Raw genomic sequence first — 19,410 nt, 5'->3', positions numbered from 1 at the left:
GCATGCTGGGACTTGTAGTTAATATCCACCTTCTAGAAGCGCTTAGTTGGGTTTTTTTTTTTCCTCGACACCTGTAAAGTGATAAATTGACATTAATACCGGTGTGAGTATTAATATTGTCATTACTGTTATAAGTTTCAAGTTACGTTATTTGGTGTGAATCGTGAAGCCAGCAACGAATACGATTGAGATGTGCACATACTCACTACGTACGCTGAATGTCAGAGTTACCTACAACAGTATAATTTGAGATGTGCACATACTCATTATTTCCGCTAGATGTCAGTGTTACCTAATTTTGGAAACGAGATGCGCATGTATCCACTTCATCCGCTAGATGTCAGTGTTACCTGCTTTCTGATCACATGCTGACTTTATTGAAGGTAAAAAATAAATGTGCAAAGAAATTATATTTTATTTCGCTCATAATGAATTTATAATGAATGGTGATGTGTTCATAATGAATTATAAACCGCATGGTTGGGGTCCAGTTCACAGATTACGATAGTGATATTTATAGTACTTAACAGGCATTTTAAGTTAATTTACAAAACAAAACATACTAAATAATAAAAACAAATAATAATAATTATTATTTACTATGATTCTTGCTGAATGAAATGCAAAATTATAAAAAATTGACGCTGATCTTGTCTCTTATTTTCCAAAATGCAGAGGAATAAATTATTTTATTTTATTTTTGGTTAAGATAACATTTCTTTTCTTGATTTTTTTTTTTTTTTGATACAGTAATCACCTGCCAAATCATCACTGTAAATTATTTTAGAGAGTGAAACACTACTGAAAGGTGAATATTGTTTATAGAAACGTTGGATTTGTTTCTGCACTCCAGCAGCCTCACATCACAAACTACTACTAAAATGAATACTGCAGGAGTGGAGCCGCACCATTTGGTGAGATGCATAAAACTCAAAGACAATGTGGATTGTCTCTTTGCAAGTACATATAGTTAATTTCCTTTTTTGTCTCAGAGAATTCATCTGAAATTTTAGCTAGGCTCCCTAGGATGAGCTACAATAGGGGAATCAGATTTGGGGCCTCTTGATTAATCGCAGGCCACATTCTTCACCAGTCAACCATGGTTGGCCCTGCCAGAAACCACATATGTCATATGACAAAGAAAACATTATTTATTCATTTTTAATTGGTCATATTACACATACATTTTTGGGCTGACGAGCGAGTTGATTTTTCTCTGTGTAAAACATACACATGCTTATATCATTTGATTTGTATCAAACCAGAACAATGTAATAGCACATTGGAGCCACCTGGAGCAGGAAGTGTTTATTCCAGTTATCAGTGGCACAATTCAGGAAGTAGACTTTCCCTGTGATCTATGGAGTCATTCAAAGTCACCTCTGACGCCAGGAAGTGCTTCTCTACTTCAACGAGATCTATGGAGTCTCTGCAATTGAGTCACCCAAGCAGGAAGTGTCTGATGTCTTTAATGTGCCGCCGCTGGAGCAAAACCTGGGCACCAGGAATTGTCCTCCGCCCAAACCGCACCGCCGCCTGCCCCCCAGTCTATTCAGCGGCTTGTGTTCATGATGTCAAATGGGAAGTGTCCTCTCTGGAGGATGGATGGAGCCTTTCTAGCTATTGTAGGCTGCATTCTTCCTCGATGATTGTAAATGTGTCCAGCAATTTCAGTCTGGATGTCACACGACCAGTTTGTTGGCCAGACCTCTCCTCAAGTCACTGCAGGTAACAAAACACGGACGTCTCAACATCAACCCCTGACTTTGGTTTGTTGCACACTTTCTGTCGACTGTTTTCTCTAGCTTCAGCAAAAAACATGGAGCAGCGTAGCATTCAAGCATAACATCATACTAGACACACACATTATTTTTAGGTATGAGCAAATCGAAAGGTGACCAACATCCCGGAATAAATTGCGTTTGACCTTAGAGGTTGCACTGCACATTTGCCATGCGGTAGCTCTGGTAAGTTTTTGTCACTTTCAATCAGCTTCGTCTTGAAGTAACAGGCTTTGTCCCTTTTCAGCATGCCTGCCCTCATTATCGTGTTCGAGTGTGTATGTTAGCAAGCAACGTTGCATATAGGTCAAATGAGGGTGTGTGATTTGAGGGACCTGCGGTGTTGAAAACCTGCTCTAATCTCTCTGCATGTTTGAAAAAAAGAAAACATACGCGCGCGCACACACACGATCCACCCTGCAGTTAGCCGTCAGTGCGGCAGCAGCACAATTCCCAGAAACGGCCTTTCTTCTACAAAACGTGCACACGAGCGCAAACACACACACGCACACGCTCTATAGGTTTGTATAAACTCTGTCAGCGCAAGCTCTGCACGTTTTACGTGTGCCAGCTTGTAAGTGTATTTACACTGCGCGAACAAAGTGCGGCAGGACAATAGTCGGATGCAGAAAATGTGTGTAATTGTCCATAGTGCGCTCACCCTCTTTCACTCAAAGACACTTATGAGATTATTCCTTGTATGTACTGTATGTCTGGTTTTTTGTTTTGTTTTTTTTCAGACACAATGCTCATGTCAGCTGTTTTTAATGGCTCCTCCTCTGTTTAATTTTTTTAATAAATATAATTTAGAAAGTCTATTCATCCATCCACATTCCTCCTACATTCCCAAAACCGGCTTTTTGTGCAAAATAATGCGTATGTATGTGCGGGTGGGTGCGTGTCTGCGCGTGCGTGTGTGTGTGTGTGTGTGTGTGTTAAAGTTAAAGTTAAAGTCCCAATGATCATCGTCACACACACATCTGGGTGTGGTGAAATTTGTCCTCTGCATTTAACCCATCCCCATGTGATTTTGATCCATCCCCTGGGGGAGAGGGGAGCAGTGAGCAGCAGCGGTGCCGCGCTCGGGAATCATTTGGTGATCTAACCCCCCAATTCCAACCCTTAATGCTGAGTGCCAAGCAGGGAGGCAATGGGTCCCATTTTTATAGTCTTTGGTATGGCCCGGCCGGGGTTTGAACCCACAACCTTCCAGTCTCAGGGCGGACACTCTACTACTAGGCCACTGAGCTAGCGTGTGGGCAATGGTGGATGTTTGTGTCCCCTGTGATGTCTGGCAAGCGGTCCAGATTTTTTTTCCTGTATTTTGTAGACAGACAGACGTAATAAGAGTGATACAAAACCACTGACATCAACATAAACATTATAGACTCAGTGTGGGGTAACAAACATGAGCACTTGCATGCAAGTCTTATAGACCTCACACACACACGCACACACCATTTTTGACATAGTCTGCATAGTTGCAGCAACCACAAGAAAACTTCTGTGCCAAGTGTGTGGTGACTGAACCGGAGCCTCTGAGTTCGCTGTCACTTGTTTGTTGTCCTCAGTCAACTCTGCTTTCACCAAAGCTGAAAGCTGATTGGGAAGTCATCCTTCAACGATGAGAAGATGTGTTCCTTCTCAATTGCGTTAATATGACAACTAATATAAGTCGACTCATTGCGACTAAGTGGCGCCTAGTCCACAGTGTTTCCCACCACTTGCCCAAAGTCAACTAGGATAGACTTTATCTTATATGTGACCCTAATAAGGAACGAGTGTCAGAAAAAATAGATAGATTCACTTCCTAACTGAGGTTTGTAGTCCAAGCGAAGGTTTAAAAACTCTGCCCAAACAGGATGAAACGTTGAACATAGCATTGATCCCCTGCAATCACTTGGCGAGAGAGAAAAAGTAGGGCCTTAGGTAGTCTCCTGCAGAAGAAATATAAATCCAAAATAAATAAACAACTGCTAATAGTAAAACAAAAACAGAGGGCAACTAAATTGATAATTGGTCTTCACATAATTTGTCTTCTCATTCTAAAAGTCTTTAAAAATAAAAAATATTTAACTTCAGCCAAAACACAAATGGATTATAGTAAAGTTAAAGAAGAATTTACTGTTTAAGGCCATCAAACAACTGTAAATATTACAACAGCGTAACTCAAAATGCCATTTTCAAACTGATTTCATTTATTTAAAAAAAGTACTTGCCCCCAAACTTGATAACTCATTGGGTCAGCAGCAACAACTGAACTTAACCATTTTTTATAACTGGCAATGAATCTTTCACATCAATATGGTGATATTTTGGCCTACTTTTTCCCCACCAAATTGCTTGAATTCAGCACAAAACTGGAGGGCTTTCAAGTATGGGCAGCCTTTTTAGCATTTCACTTGGATTCAAGTCCATACTTTGACTAGGCCACTCTAAAGTTTTCGTTTTGTTTTGTTCTTTTTAAAGCTATTCATAAGTTGACTTGCTTGGTGTGTTTTTGATCGATATTCTGCTGAAGAATTCAAGTGAGCTTCGGCTTGAGGTTAGGAACAAATTTTATGGAAGAGAGCAGAATTCATGGCCCTATCAACCACAGCAAGTCGTCCAGGTCCCGAAGGAGCAAAACAGCCCCAGCATGTTACTTACTGATGTTCTATTTCTGAGAAGATGTGTTTATCTGGATTAATCTTCGCTGTACTCTTGGGGTAATTTTCTGTAGGCCAGATACCTCCTGGAAAGCTTTCACCGTTTGCTGCAGTCCTGAAACTTTTCGTTATTTGTCATTGTGTGTGTTTTTTATTCAACTGTTTTAAGTAAATGTGTTGTAAATTGTTCCCGGTGAAATCACCATAAAACTACAACAACGGTTAATATTTCTTGTTGGAACGTAAATATATCCATACTTCAAGTGAAACTATCATGCTTCATTCACTTGTTTGACTGATTTCATGTTTTGGAAGTCCTTATGCTGCTGTGGTTATGTTGTCAATACGTTGACACTACCGGCGGCGTTCGTGGAGCTGGAACATTTTGTCTTTTTGTCCAAATGTCACAAGCAATTTGCGCTTGGAGGCAAATTCTTTCATGTGTTCTAACGAACATTCCGCCATCTGGTTTGTAACATGGCGTTATTATTTACTGCTCTAACCGAAATTATACTGTAAATGTGACCAAAACATAATGGATTATTCCAAGTGAATCTAACCGCAAGATGCTTTTAAAGGAGGAAACTGAAATAAAAACAAAGTGTATGATTTGGGAAGTGGTAGGCCATAAGTCATAATGCGTTAAATTAGCCACAGCATGTAAAGAACTCACTGGAATATCTTGCGAGACCACCTACATACATGTGACATGACGAAACAATTAAAGATAGATTCCCGGGATTTTTCCCGTCTCGCCTTCATCCAATGAAAACCACTGAACACTAAATCTTGACGTATCACGCTCGTTCATCTAGTACACAACTTTAGGTCTGAGCAGGACAACAATCCAAAAAAAAAAAAGTGCGGTTTAGAGGTTAAGTCTCGCATTTGTATAGGTTTGTCCGCCTATTTAGTTCTACGTACGTACTGTATAATCTTTATTCAGCTGCATGGAAAATCCTTTTTTATTTATTCTCAGATGACTCATAGGACATAGAAGTAAGTTCTTTTGAATTTACAACTGAACACCCACGGAGTAACTCAAAACTCTGCCACTTGTGTCAGCCCCATTTATCAAACAATAATCGACATGATCAATTTAGCAGGCTGATACCTTACCAATGCACAGACAATATCATTCAGATTTTTTTATGCTGTTTTGATTCTTCATATTATCCTTAGTCTTGGTTGAATGGTCCTATTCACAATACAGCGAGTTAAAACAGTAACATGATGTAAATATTGATACACTATAGAAATACACGGTTATCTCTCATTCTCAATAAAGCTCCCTTGTCAATCTCTTATCTGGGTCCTTTAACAGTTTATGTATTTCGCATTTTATTTGTATTTAGTTTTATGATGATAATAGTTTACCTCTGGAAAATATTTCTATTTGTATAACTAGAAAAGAGGTTAGAGGTTCTTGTGTAAAGAATAAAAAGTCGAGTTAGTCAGTAAAAGCTAGATTGGGTCGCTCTGTTGTCTGATTGTTGCTTTAGGCTCTTATCAAGATGACGTTCCTTGCAGCTTGCCGAGCCCACAGTCAGCCCATCCTGCTCCCCGGTGTCCTCTGCACCCCACACCACTGTTTGAGTGTGTCTCAGCCTGATAGCATTGACTTGAGGAATCACTCCATCTCATTCAGCAGTTCCCACAGGCTGACCACAAAAGAAAAAAATAGACGTGACTGGCACACCACAAAGAGAAAAAAAAACAACACTTCACCTCCCAGCCCGCTGCCGTCGTAGTAGCGAACAATCCAACATCTCCCACCTCCTCGCTCCAATCTCGCTTTCTCTTCTTGTTCGGAAACGCTCGCTCGATGGGCCACAGATATTCGCGTGGCGACGGAAACTAAACAGGAGTGAGAAATGTAGGGAGTTTACAGAAAGTCGAGTCCAGAGGAGAAAGTTGGTGAAATGAACGATAAGTGGACATGTGCAGACTAAACAGGCTACAGTTTGCCTGTGAAACAAAGAGCGAATACGTGAAATGTTACACGCCTGCCGCCGCCGTTTCGATGCCTACGTGAGCTACTCCATCCACGTCTGTGTTCAATACAAAAGAGTCACCACGTATTTCCTCACAGAAATTAAACTAAGATAAGACGTTGACACAATGTGACAATGTTTGCCAATACAACAGTTGTAATGTTAATTGGTAGTAGATTCTTATCTAAAGATGTGATTCCTAACCATTAAAAATAATACAGTAATCCCTCGTTTAACGCGGATAATTGTTTCCAAAAAACAGGCTAACAAGTTGGCGGAAAGATGCTAATTCGCGATCATGCTAACGCGCGAAAACTGACTTCTACAGGAATGTAAACGAACATTTGGAGCAAAACCACATTGTCCTAAAGGTTAGACACATATTTCCTCAATTTAGAAGTTTAATTTGGACTTTTAAATGTTTTTTTTTTATTTTGGCAAAAAATCCGCAATGTAGTGAGGCCGCGATAAACGAAACGCGAAGTAGCGAGGGAGCACTGTAATCATAATCAATTCTCTAAAGCTGTTTGACATTGTCTTTACAAAATTTGCAACTAAATTTCTTGCTAATATGAACAGGAAAATTTTAGACGTAATTAAGGACTCTGCAGTGTTTAACAAATGAATTAGATTATCTCGCATGCTTGCCAATATTGAAGCCTCGTTTGACCGCAGCCACAAAGTCAAACGTGAAAATTGGAAATCTACGCTTCCCTTGCCATCATGAAAAGGGGAAAAACAAATTCAATTGTTTACATTATAAAGTTGTTTTCCTTTTAATTTCAATAGTTTTGTATCATTTTGAACCAAAATCGCTGAATTTTTATAGTTATTTTCAAACCGAAGTCGATTCGCTCGGAGGAGCCAACTTCCTGTCTAGCCTCCTCTGAGGATTGCGTAATCGCACGACTGCCTGTGTTGACAGGCAATGCAGTTAGACAGAATTGCTCTCTGTCTTTATGGCGCTGTTTAAGTTTTCAAACACTGTGGCTATATTAACTAATTTCGGTAGTTAAGCTGGTGTATATAATATATTGTGTTTTTTGTCATCTGTCTGTAACGTCATGTTTTTTTTAGATGAACAAAGAGACCTTACGCAGGCTGCGAAAAAAGGTTCTCCATCCGTGCAGGTGGTGCTAGTGATCCCGGGATGCTTCATGCGCCTACCTGTAGAATAAGAGATCTCCAGTTCAAATTTTGTGAACTGAAGAGCAGTCGTGCATATCTTTTGTTTTACATTCGTTTGTTTTGTTTTTTTTCGTTTTTACATTTCGTTTTACAGTAGAGGATTACACATCCAAACGATCTTCAACGATGGATTTTTGGTCGAAGCAGGAGGTCATCAGTAAAGGAAGACCAACTCCGGAGTTAAAAGGTTTGATTCGGACAACGGGACTTCGGAACTGAGAGGTACGCACGATCGAAAACAAGTTTTTGATTCCATGTGCTTTATTGGGTGTTTTTATGTGTGAAGACTGCTGATATGAGATTTGAATTAAAATAGTTCAAATTAAATAATGAATAAGCCACACGAGAGCAGCGTTCCCCAACCTTTTTTGTGACACGGTTAGGTGCCCTGGACTAATTTTACCGGGGGGACACTGACGTCACCCCTTCAGTCATGAACCTCACCGCACGTCACTGGCAATGAGCAATACAATTCAATTACCAATCTTTTGTAAATAACAATAAAGTGACAATCAGATTGGTGAGTTAGTAGATGTTTTTCCCCGTAGCATTGAGTAACAAACAAGGCAACCAAAAGACGCATGCGGCACGCATCAGTACCTAAGAAACACCAGTAGGTGATACTATCGTGACGCAAATGTCTTCCTACTCCCAAGTGCAAACATTTTTACACTTTTTAGTTTCGTCAAACAGCGGTGAACTTGTTTATACGCTCGTTTGTGACTGTAGGAGGTTCCACTGCAGAACAATGCGCATGTGTCAGTGGGTGATAGTGTCGGGGGATTCCCGTGGCGACCTGCGCTGGAAGTGTGTATGTGTGTATTTGTGTGTCTCAATCCATCATCACACACACTTCCCTCACTCAGTGCACTCAAAAATAGACGTGTGTGTGAACATGACCTCTCCCACACATAAACACGTTCACACTCACACAAGTAAACACGCCTGCTTGGCGATGCCATTGTGTCCCCACGTCCGTGTGTGTATGTGTGTGTCTGTGTGTGTGTGTGTGTGGGGGGGGGGGGGGGGGGTAAATCAGCACTTACTGGCTTTCTGCTTCGTCCTCCCTCCTTGATTCTGTCTCGTCTCTAGCCACCAAGTCTACAGTTGATGCCAAATTTCCTTGACCGCAAAGGTGTGGTTCCATCTCGCACACAGACACACACACACACTTATATTTGCTTCAACACAATATGTTACAAAGTCTGTCTTAACTTGATACAAGAAACATGTATGTTAGCAAGGACACCCGATAACGGCGAGGTGTCAAACTAATATTTGTGGTGGCATTACTGTTTCCCTCAGTGCGATCTTAGGATGGTGAAAATTATGTAAATGTCCCGTTATATTATTATAATTGATGGATGGCTATTTTTGAAGCCAAAAGTCAAACGAGAGTCGTTTATTCAACTATCAATCATTTGAAAGTGTTTGCTCAGCATTATCTAAAATGCCCCTGGCCTTGAGTTTGACACCTGAACAATACTGTAGCATACTTATACTCAGTTAGAAAGTTCTTTTTTGTGTGGTTTTAAAGATGACTGTGCAGATTTATCATTTAAAAGGGGGAAAAAAATGAAACAAAAAAAAAACTACGTGCACTCGTGAAATGCTGAGACTATGTTTCTGAAAACACACACACACACACACAGCATCTGTTAGGAGGGGTACTTCCTGGTGGTCAAGCAGGAGGCTGCGAGACGCCACTGCAGCACCCCCTGGAGCCATATGTGTGTGTGCGTTCGCCATTCCATTGTGGGGAAGGCTGAGGGAGTGTCCATGGCAGACACACACACACATATCCTGCCATATTCAACTTGAGTGGTTTCTCGATGACATAAAAAGCTATATTTTGACATTTTCAGTGTCATATAAGATATATTGAGGTATGTGTGTGAGTGTGTATATGAAGTGGAAGCTTCATTCAACTGATTCAACGGACAGAATAGTGTCCAGTCAACTCAAAACACCCTTTTTAAATTTGTTCCAGAATTAAACCCAATTGGTTGTAATTCATCAGAGTGCCAGTTAATGATGAAGACTGACGGACTGATTGAGCTAAGTTGAGTCCTTTGTTTTCTTTTTGCCAAGCAAATTGCAAGTCATAAAATAGCAACATAAGACGACTCAAGTCCCCCACATCTGTAGAATTGTATTTTCAAAGTATAGTATCATCTCCAACTTTAATTCCTTACAAATGAACGTACTTTCATTTGTGATGTTAAATTATAGAATACATTTCTTATTGTTCTAAAACAGCAAACTGAGGTTATTAATTTGGTACCGTGTGTAAGTTCTAAAGTTGGTGTGAGCATGCTATGCTAACGTGCTCATTCTCAAGTGCACGAAGGAAATGGAAATGTCAAAAGTTTCGTGCCCAGTTAATTTTTTTTACTAGCGGCTCACAGCGTCATTCTTGCTAGAACTGCCAATGGTCATAATATATATTTATAGAATCACTGAAAATGAAATAATAAATTTCATCAAAGTGTTTTGCTTTACATTTGAAGTCGTTTTTCATGTTCTTAAGCTGTAGCGGTATAAACTTCTGTCCTCCATCCCGATCCGGTTTAGAGATGACGTCCTGCCGTCTTTGTTTCTGCTTGTCCAAAAATCTGACACGTCGGACGATTCGGGTCAGAGTGAGGCTGAACTTTATCCGGGTAGCTTTTGTTTAATCTGACTGGCTGTGGAAGACTCATGTCGGAAATACCGACTTGTTTACGCTTGCAGAACAGGTGGTTTGATACCTTCATCTGGGTAGATTTGTAGCAGCAAAGCCTTTCTTGGCCTCTGTAGCTGTTGTACCGTGCACTTGACCCCCAACGACATCCGAGGAACCCGCGGGAGCACCGCCAGCAACAGACCTTAACATTGTCAGCAGACTTATGCAAAGGCTGTCATCATTAATATATTTTTGCGAGGTTGCGAGCCAGTGACAGACACATGTGGAAGCAACATAAGTGATAATGCCATCTACAAATTGCAACCATAATAATGCCTGTTGTTGCATTGAAGCCTCAGTCACTAATCACATGCACTGTCGATTTGGAACGCATGCAGAGTATTTTTCGCAATTTTTTTATTCTGTATATTTGAGTCCCGTACAGGTTCAAGTGCCCCTCATTCCAAAGTAAATGAATAATATATGTATATTGCAAGTTTTTTTATTTGACAAAATCCATTTTTATACTCACTTGAAATGATGGGGTCCTTAAACATTGAGGTTCCGCAGTCATAACGGCCCTCTGAGAGAAACCTGAACAACAATGCGGGAGGTGACGAAAATGTGTTTGACACCCATGCACGAGTGGTGGGTTCAGTTGGCGAAATGCAAAATGTTCTGGCTTTTTATGGACATTTCAATGGCTGGAGTGTTGGTCAAATTTTAAATCATGCAACTTCAAAGACATTTGACAGGTTCCACTGCAAGCACATACTGTACATCTGTGTGTGTGTGTGTCTTGAATGTGTGTACTGAGGTGTGTGAGACTGTCAATTCTCGGTTGGGCAGGAACAATGGAACCTCTCTGATTACATCTCCCCTGAACAGCGGGCAGTGTGTGTGTGCGTGTGCGTGTGTGTGTGTGAAGGATGGAGGAAAGCAGGGCATGGGGGGGTTGCTTGGAAGAGTTCTGGTGGTCCTAAAAACTTTGCCTCCCCCTCTTTCCTCCTCTGCGACCGCCACCGTTTCCTCAAGCACACACACACACGCATACACATGCTAGCACACACTCGTCCACTCCCCTTCTAGTTGCCCGGCATCTCATTGGTTAAATTCACATCTATGAGTGCGTGTCATTGGCCTTTGACGTGTGCGCGTGTGTGCTTGCAACTGTGTGTGTGTGTATATATATATATACATATAAAAATATGCTCAGCGTGGGTCGGCGAACTCCGGCCACAAGTTCTGAAAGTTCCTCGCGGGAAGGACAGATGCGAGCAAGTGAGTCAGACAGTTCAGAACCAGCAAAGCAGTCGCTTCAAAGCGAGGGCAGTGGGAAAAGCAGAAACTTGGTGGAATATCTTCTGAGGAATATTTTGCTTTCCGTTCCATTGCCCCGCCCCTATTGGATCTCCATGTTTGTACTTGGGATTTGTGGTCCAAATCCATCACACTCTCCCAATCCGTCTCCCCTTCATCAACGCGAGCGCGCTTATCCCCAAATCTTTGCAAACCAACAAACTGAGACAGACGTTTGCAGAATTCAACTTGGACTAAAATCAAAGTAGACAGCAAGTATTCCGTTTCTGGAATGAATTTAACCAAGCCCAGCTTGTCTCGGGGGGCTCTGCTGCATTCTGGCCAGGTGTCCCTTGTGAACCCAGCGTGGGCCTCAAGGACCCCAAGTCCTGCTTCTGATCTTGAAATGGGTTTTGAGCAGAACATCTCCGGAGACTGCAGCTCTCCCAGCGACCACGGAGGCAGCAGGAGAGCAGAGCCCAGGGGTCTTCTCACAGAAAGGGGCCAGAGTCCAGATCTGGCGGGAGTCTCGGGCAATGGCAAAGGTGTGGGGGCTGAGCAGAGGATCCGGAGGCCCATGAATGCCTTCATGGTGTGGGCTAAAGATGAGAGGAAACGACTCGCTTTGCAGAACCCGGACCTGCACAACGCTGTGCTCAGCAAGATGCTCGGTAAGACAACGATCGCCTCTGAAAAGTTTGCTTAGAATATTCATGTTTCAAATTTCACTGATACCGTCCAGTTCTGTAAATTCTTTTCAGTTCAGGCAATTCATAATTTTTTTTTTTTACTCCATACTCTTAGATAACAGGAGTTTACTGGTTTCATTTCACCTGAAGTGAAAAGTGCTTTTTAGAGCACATTATTAAGGAACTCAGGAGAGCATAACTGCAAGTGTAAGATAAGAAATAACACAAAAAAATGACCCACAAAACATTCATGAACTACACTTTTACGGCATGCATTAGGGTAGTGGTTCATTTGTGTTTTCTAATTTTATTCTAATCAAGCAATTAAAAACAAGTTATATGTAAACATTATAGCATTTCTAATGTAAAAGAAGTTTTATGCTCAACTTGAACTTTTGCAAAGTAGTGTACCGTATGTTTACAGGCGGTGTTTGCTGCATCTCAGATTTAACGATCAACAAATAGAGGATACGGATTTTTTATGCATGTTTAGATGACATAGCAATTCAGTTATGACATTAAACTAGATATGTTTTTATATCAAGTTTTAAAATGTGTGTGTATATATATATATATATATATATATATACACATACATAATTTCTTTGTTTTGAAGGGGACAAGTAGCATACTCAGCTATCATTATACAGATTTTGTGTAGGTTCTTTATCTTAAAACGTCGCAGCAGAGCATCAATTAACTTTGCGCAGCGTCCATGTGCTCATTATGTCATAAATGTCAGCGTTTAGTCAAAGGCTTGACCACAAAACCGCTGCAAATTGGATCTTGCCGGCCGTTGGGACGCCATATAAAATATGATGCACTGTTGGGTGTCACCTTTGTGGCAGGGCATAGCTTTCAATGAAATTGTTTCAAGCAAACATGAATGAAGGAATCCTCATACATACCATGGCTTCTCTTCATACAACTTTTTAAAACCGCCAAAATAAAGTAAACGTGTCAGTATAAAATTTGATTTTATTTGCTGTTGTAGAGATAATTTTCCTTATCCACACTATAATAAATTTTGCATTGCATATTTTCAATTGAAATATAAATAAATATAGCCTTTTCCCATTTTTTGGTTACTCAGTGTAGCTGATAAAGTGTCAAACTATAATAGTAATGATTACCAACCATCAATTTAATTAATTATCATGGGTTATTTTTCTATCTGCAATAAGTCAGTTAATCAGTGGCGGTTGTAGTGTGAGTACTTTGCAAGGGTTAAAGCAGGTCATTTTGTGAGCATGCCAAGGAGGAAATCAGATGACAGATAGGTCGATGGCAAGAGAGCGGATGAGTGGGTCAACAAAACAGCTGATTTTGCCAAGGAGATCGCAGTTCAATCCACACTTCCCGCTGAGATACACTGCTTTTTTTTGCTTTTCATTTTGCCGGAGTGCATTTTTGCAAAAGCCAAGCCACCGTCTTCCCCGAAGCCTTAACTAGTGTTCGTGTCTCTCAACCTAACCGACCACTTGTCACTCTGCATATCAATCATGCAATCATTTTTAACTCTCCACTCTCCGTGTCTGTCAGGCCAATCGTGGAAGGCACTGAATTCCACAGAGAAGCGTCCCTTTGTAGAGGAAGCGGAACGTCTGCGCCTTCAGCATCTCCAGGATCATCCAAACTACAAGTACCGGCCTCGGCGTAAGAAAACCACAAAGAAGCTCAAGCGCGTCGAACCTGGGCTCCTGCTTCACAGCTTGGCTCAGAGCCATGGCGTGGGTCATGCCATCGTCCCCCTGGGTGGAGAAGGCATCTCTGGAAACTCTCCGTACGGACACGTGTCTCACCACAACCATCACTCCCACCACCTGCTACCTTCTCTGGGCCACTTCAGGGACCTCCAGGCACCGGGGCACCAGGAACTGGAGAGTTACGGCCTGCCCACCCCGGAGATGTCCCCTCTGGATGTTCTGGAAAACGGAGCAAATGAACCAGTCTTCTTCCCCCAGCATGCACAGGAGGATGCAGGAATGGGAGGCTGGAACAGCTACCACCATCCTCACCACCATAATCCACATTACAGCCATCACTATGGCAACCACCTCAACTCCATGCACGGTGCGTCCGCACAGAGTCCGAGTCCAGGAATGAACGTGGGAGCGAACACATTGAGTGCAGGTCGGAATCCCAGAATGGCTTCACTTGAATCAAACATGGCTTCCAGTATGAGCCCGGTTCCTTCAAATGGTTCACGGATGAACCCAGCGCAAACCTCAGGCCGCCATATCGCCTTGAGGAGTCCCATGAAATGCCCACCACCTCCCCATGACTCCTATCCCCAGCCCTCAATCAGCCTCCATGAGACAATCAAACCCCACCAAGGCTCCCTTCCTGTCAGCTACTACGGCCAAATGTACAGCAGCGCAGCCTCCACTTTCCCCCCGACTCACCTGGGCCAGCTTTCACCTCCTCCTGAGCCCTCCCCAACTTCCTGCTCATCCTTCCTTCCCCCTGTGCATATAACAGACCCATCCAATGCGGACTCAGCTGCTCACATGGGGCCTACTTCTTCCGCTGAATTCTGGTCGGAGGTGGACAGGCATGAATTGGACCAGTACGTGAATACTGCGAGGAACCGAGAGGAAGCCTATGGACAAGGTGGGGTTGGGTCCAAAGTCCTGATCTGGCGTGGTAGCGGTGGCGTTAGCAGTGCTGACAGAGATGGCGGCAGCGAAGAGGGAGTCAGCCCTCTTATATCTGCTCTTTCTGATGCTAGCAGTGCTGTCTATTACAGTGCATGTATCACTGGCTAATGCCAAAATGTGTGGAAGGACTTGAGTCTGGTTTCGTTCATCACAAAAGTTAATGGTTTGTGCTGAACTCGCACGTTGGGTCAACTCTTAACCTTGCTTATACCTTCATGATCACAAAGGAACATGAAAAAAAGTGCCGGTTGAAAAAAAAAAAATCATCATGGAATCCTGGGCTACAATGTGCTAGGATGTTTCTAGTTGACAACAGGGTGGCCAAGAATGTCCCCATATTAGCATTTGTGATGCAATGCAATTGTTCATCTCTTTGAATGAGGATTACAACACCCAAACCTTTTCAAATCTAAAAAAACAAATATATCGTTGCTGTTCGGCGGAAACCTCTTGTGTCCAAATATGGTCAAATTTCACAAATCAATCCTAATGGACCTTGTCTGTAAATATTATGCAATTTTAGTCCATTTAAAACAATGGAAATAACTTGGAAACATATGAACACAGGCAAACACTGCCGCTCTTGAACGCAACTTAATTACTAAGCTTCAGCCGGGGAGCCCGTTGCCTCGGCCGGGATACTCGCTCGGGGTGCGCCTTCGCCAGAAAAGGAGGGAGCGCATAGAAGGTGGACCAGCAAAGAGTGCAGTTTGCTTTTGTGAAGTTTTCAAAGGTGCTTTTTACAGTGGGAACTTTTTGAATCAGTGTCAGCGGATTTTTATTTTTGCATAATTTCATTTTTTATATAGTGTAAGTGTGCAATAGCAATATAAGCTATAATTCAACCTGAATGAAGTGGTGCCTCGGAACTCAAAACAAGTTGGCGTTTTTTCAAGTTCCTGTGAAGTTGTCATCTTGACACTTCGCGGCTTCCGCCCGACACCGACGATATGTACAAATTAATAATTCAAGTGCTGCGACAATGCAACACTGACGTGTGCTACTAATTAACTGGAAGACTTCCCTATTAAACCGGAGGACATCTAGCAAGGTCAAAGGCAAATACCTCGTGGTCATGAGGTTTAGATGAATCAAAGGCGCTTATTTAATGGCCGCTTGAAGGCCAAACTCAGGAGAAAAAGAGAGCTAATAGGAGAACTCGATCCAACATCAATGTGCGTGTTTCCGGGAAAGCCTCAGCCACAAAGCCGGGATGGACCACCGAGGTCTCCCACAAACTATTCGGATGTTTTACAAGAAGGCTTTAGGGTTGTTCCTGCGCGGGATTTGTAATATATTTCTTATTTCCTCACTTTGTGCCAATATGTCTTTTGGCAAATCTGACCCTTGCGCGGATTAGGAAGTTTTTCCTTTTAATCAGTAGTCGTCTCAAACATCTCTCTTCTTTAGCTGTATGCAAAAAAAAGATGGAGCTCTGTAGATCATGGAAACTTTCAAATTCCAAGATCTCAATCAGCTCTGGGATTAGTCTTTTTCTTGAGACGTACAAGCCAGAGTTGGCCACAACGTGAAAGAAGTACAACAAAAACATGGAAATACAGATAATACAAGGCCAGTGATTATTGCCATGTTTTGTTCATGGTCTGTAAACCACATGGTCTGTTCACATTGGCACTCGGTGCTCATGCTAACACAATATGTAAGATCAGTATGCAACGTTATATCCCAGCATGAGCCTCATTTCTTCACATTACATACTACAAGAGGAAAATTCTCTCTTTTTTTAATTGATTGGCTTGCTATCACGTTCGGAACGCCTGATTTGATGTAGACTTTAATTGTGTATAATATATAGAGTGTGTGTGTGTAATTCTGTGAAGGAGAAATTAAAGTATGAATTGTTCTCTTTGCACTGGGTTTAATGTGTTTGCTGTATAGAATTTCAAATCAAAATGTCCTTACTTTTGAAGTGTTTTGTACAAAAAAAAGATTTTTATTTTAAATAAAGGGTTGAGGATGTATTTGCTTAATTTGCCTCAGGCAAGCTACGCCTCTAAGCTGTGATGTAATGTACAGGATATTCCAAACAGTTCATGTTAAAGCTGAATATGTGAAATAGCCACATGTTCAATGCAAACAAAATTATGTTCATGTCGGAAATGTATTTATTTATTGAGTTACAAGTCCACTGACATAATGAAGTCCACTGCCTCTATTTTAGTGCTGACTTTTTATGTTCGGGAATGCAAATGCTAATTTTATAATGCGTACGCATGTATAATGAATAATTTTGCCGTAGGAAATGTTGCCCCCAAGGCATGTTGAATCTCAACTGATTCTGTTCGTTTAATTCCAGCTTTATGCTAAGCTAAGCTAACGGGCCATTTGATCTGTATGAAAATGTCACATAATCCTTTTGCGTTTGTGACCTAATTGGAAAAAAACCCGACAGATCTGATACAAGTTCTCCTTCACTCAACGTAAGAAACGGTTTCCCTTGCAGCCAAATTCACCGTTTTACTGCGGAGTGTAACGGGAATTTGTGGTTTTGTCTGTGCTGGGAAAAATGACAAACCAAGCCTTTTTTTGTAGATGTTTATACAACATGTAGTTTTGTTGCAAGCAGCAATGGGGAATGTGATCTTTCCCTACATCTGTTGTGCATTAAAGCCACACACAATACATTTTAAACATGACACAGTAGAAGAATATCAAGTATGTTGTACAATATTTACCACACTGTTCCTTGTGGCCGAATTCATATTTCCAAGTGTGTCCTCGGAGGGTTGAAGTTCACTTGGAGAAGCAACATTCTGAAAAAGGCCTTGTTCTTCATTGCCAGCATTTTGTTCCCACTTTAATTAGTTGTGACACACAGAGAACATCAGAGGGGCATTTCTTTGCAGTCATGCAATATCTCTGAGGCTTTTGGTTGTAATTATTTGCAGTGAGGTCTGGGTGGCGGGACAAAAAGGACACATAACATTTGAGGATTGATACAAAGGACATTTTCTGAAGCAGCATAAATAAATTATGAGAAGGATTTTTCCCAGCCATTCACAATCTGTTTGGCAGGGACATTTTGCCGACGTAGTTCTTTTGTTTGTCTATTGTTGTTTCCTTTTACTGAATGTTTGGGTGGTCTGTAATGTGCTTCTATACTATTTCATGATGGAATTTTACAAAATAAACACTTCATAAACACAGGAGCCTGGTTTCAGAGTCGAAAAATTCAAAGCGTCAATGTAAATTTGTTGAAACAAACGTGACCAGTATCCAAACCAAGTCCATGCCTTGATGTCTCCAATTTAAAATAATTTTTATTAGCGGTATAATTTAATTGCAGCATTTGTTCTGAAACACTGGTCGAAAAATACATGGATAGTCAATCAAGTCGAGCTCGAGTCCCACTCGCTCAACATGTTTTATTAAACCTGTAGACAGTATTCATTGTACAATTGCATCGTAAAATGACAATAAAGGGCATTCTATTCTATAAAAAATAACATGCTTGTGCTAAGTAAAAAAAAAAAATCATAACATACGTGGCAAAACACGGCATTCTGACTAATATTGTGTTGTGAAATAAGAATCAAAATCCACTTGTTTTTATCCATCTAATTTTGCTACTTGCTAAGGGAGCGTCCATTTTGCCACTTGCTGTCGACTGAAAATGACCTCACAGTTGCTCAGGTAACAACCAATCACAGCTCTGCTTGTGAATGTCACATGACCGAACATGACAAAATGGCCGCCCCCCCGGATAGATAAAAAACAGAATTTTGCTTCTTAACTCATATCAGAATGCCATGTTTAGATTGGTGGGTGCACATAGAACATACTTGAACATTATGTATAATTAGTTTAACTTGACTTACCATTTAAACACTTACACACATTAATGAGCCTTGAAATATGACTTTAAGTAACCTCCTGTCAATATTGTCTTTTCTTGATGTAGTTCTTTTTACGACTCTAGGTTTACACCTCTCCTACATTTTGTGCTTCTTTTCCAGAAAATGTTTGGTCAAACGTGAATCGTACAACCTTAACAAATCAGCTTCAGCGGTTCTCAGTTGTCTCAAATTCTGTGGAACCTTCTCTATTGAAGCCACATTTTTGGCCACTCATGTTAGCTCGTATGGATCGCAGATGAGCAAGCAAATCGATCCACTTATCAGACTTCCAAAATGTTTGACAAGAAAAATACGATGAATATTAAAGTACATCATTTTAAGATGCCAGAGTACATTTGGGAATATACTGAGCTATTTTTCTCCAGCAAAATTACAAATCGGCTAAATTCATAAAACCGATGGAGAAACACACAAACATTTCTTTTGGGTCTTCAGGATGATCTGCAGGTGATAATGAGATCACCACTTCTCAGCCACACAATCTTGTCGGGTGATCTTAAGGGCCACTTAGGAGAAGTTTCACATCCAATTTTGTGGTGTTGGATGGTGGACGACCTCGAAGAAGCTGAGTTGCAAAACCGCAAGTTCTTACAGGAAACCACATCACA

At 41.3% G+C, this 19,410-nt stretch overlaps 1 protein-coding gene and 1 long non-coding RNA gene across 2 annotated transcripts; one reads left to right on the top strand and one right to left on the bottom strand.

The window, feature by feature from the left end:
* Nucleotides 1–4,709: 4,709 nt before the first annotated feature.
* Nucleotides 4,710–8,734, bottom strand: LOC137840099 (uncharacterized). The gene is made up of 4 exons (XR_011086540.1): nt 8,658–8,734; nt 7,520–7,590; nt 6,206–6,286; nt 4,710–6,090 (listed from the first exon to the last, which is right to left on the bottom strand). It is a non-coding gene; the product is annotated as an uncharacterized lncRNA (long non-coding RNA).
* Nucleotides 8,735–11,457: 2,723 nt separating this feature from the next.
* On the top strand, nt 11,458–18,091 carry sox18 (SRY-box transcription factor 18). The gene is made up of 2 exons (XM_049755150.2): nt 11,458–12,246; nt 13,807–18,091. The coding sequence occupies exons 1-2, from the start codon at nt 11,868–11,870 to the stop codon at nt 15,030–15,032; spliced, it is 1,605 nt and encodes a 534-aa protein (XP_049611107.1). The 5' UTR covers nt 11,458–11,867; the 3' UTR covers nt 15,033–18,091.
* The last annotated feature ends 1,319 nt before the right edge of the window (nt 18,092–19,410 follow it).

The sequence above is a fragment of the Syngnathus scovelli genome, chromosome 2 (genome assembly GCF_024217435.2).
Source record: "Syngnathus scovelli strain Florida chromosome 2, RoL_Ssco_1.2, whole genome shotgun sequence".
NCBI lineage: Eukaryota > Metazoa > Chordata > Actinopteri > Syngnathiformes > Syngnathidae > Syngnathus > Syngnathus scovelli.
This window is presented reverse-complemented; position numbering and strand designations above follow the sequence as displayed.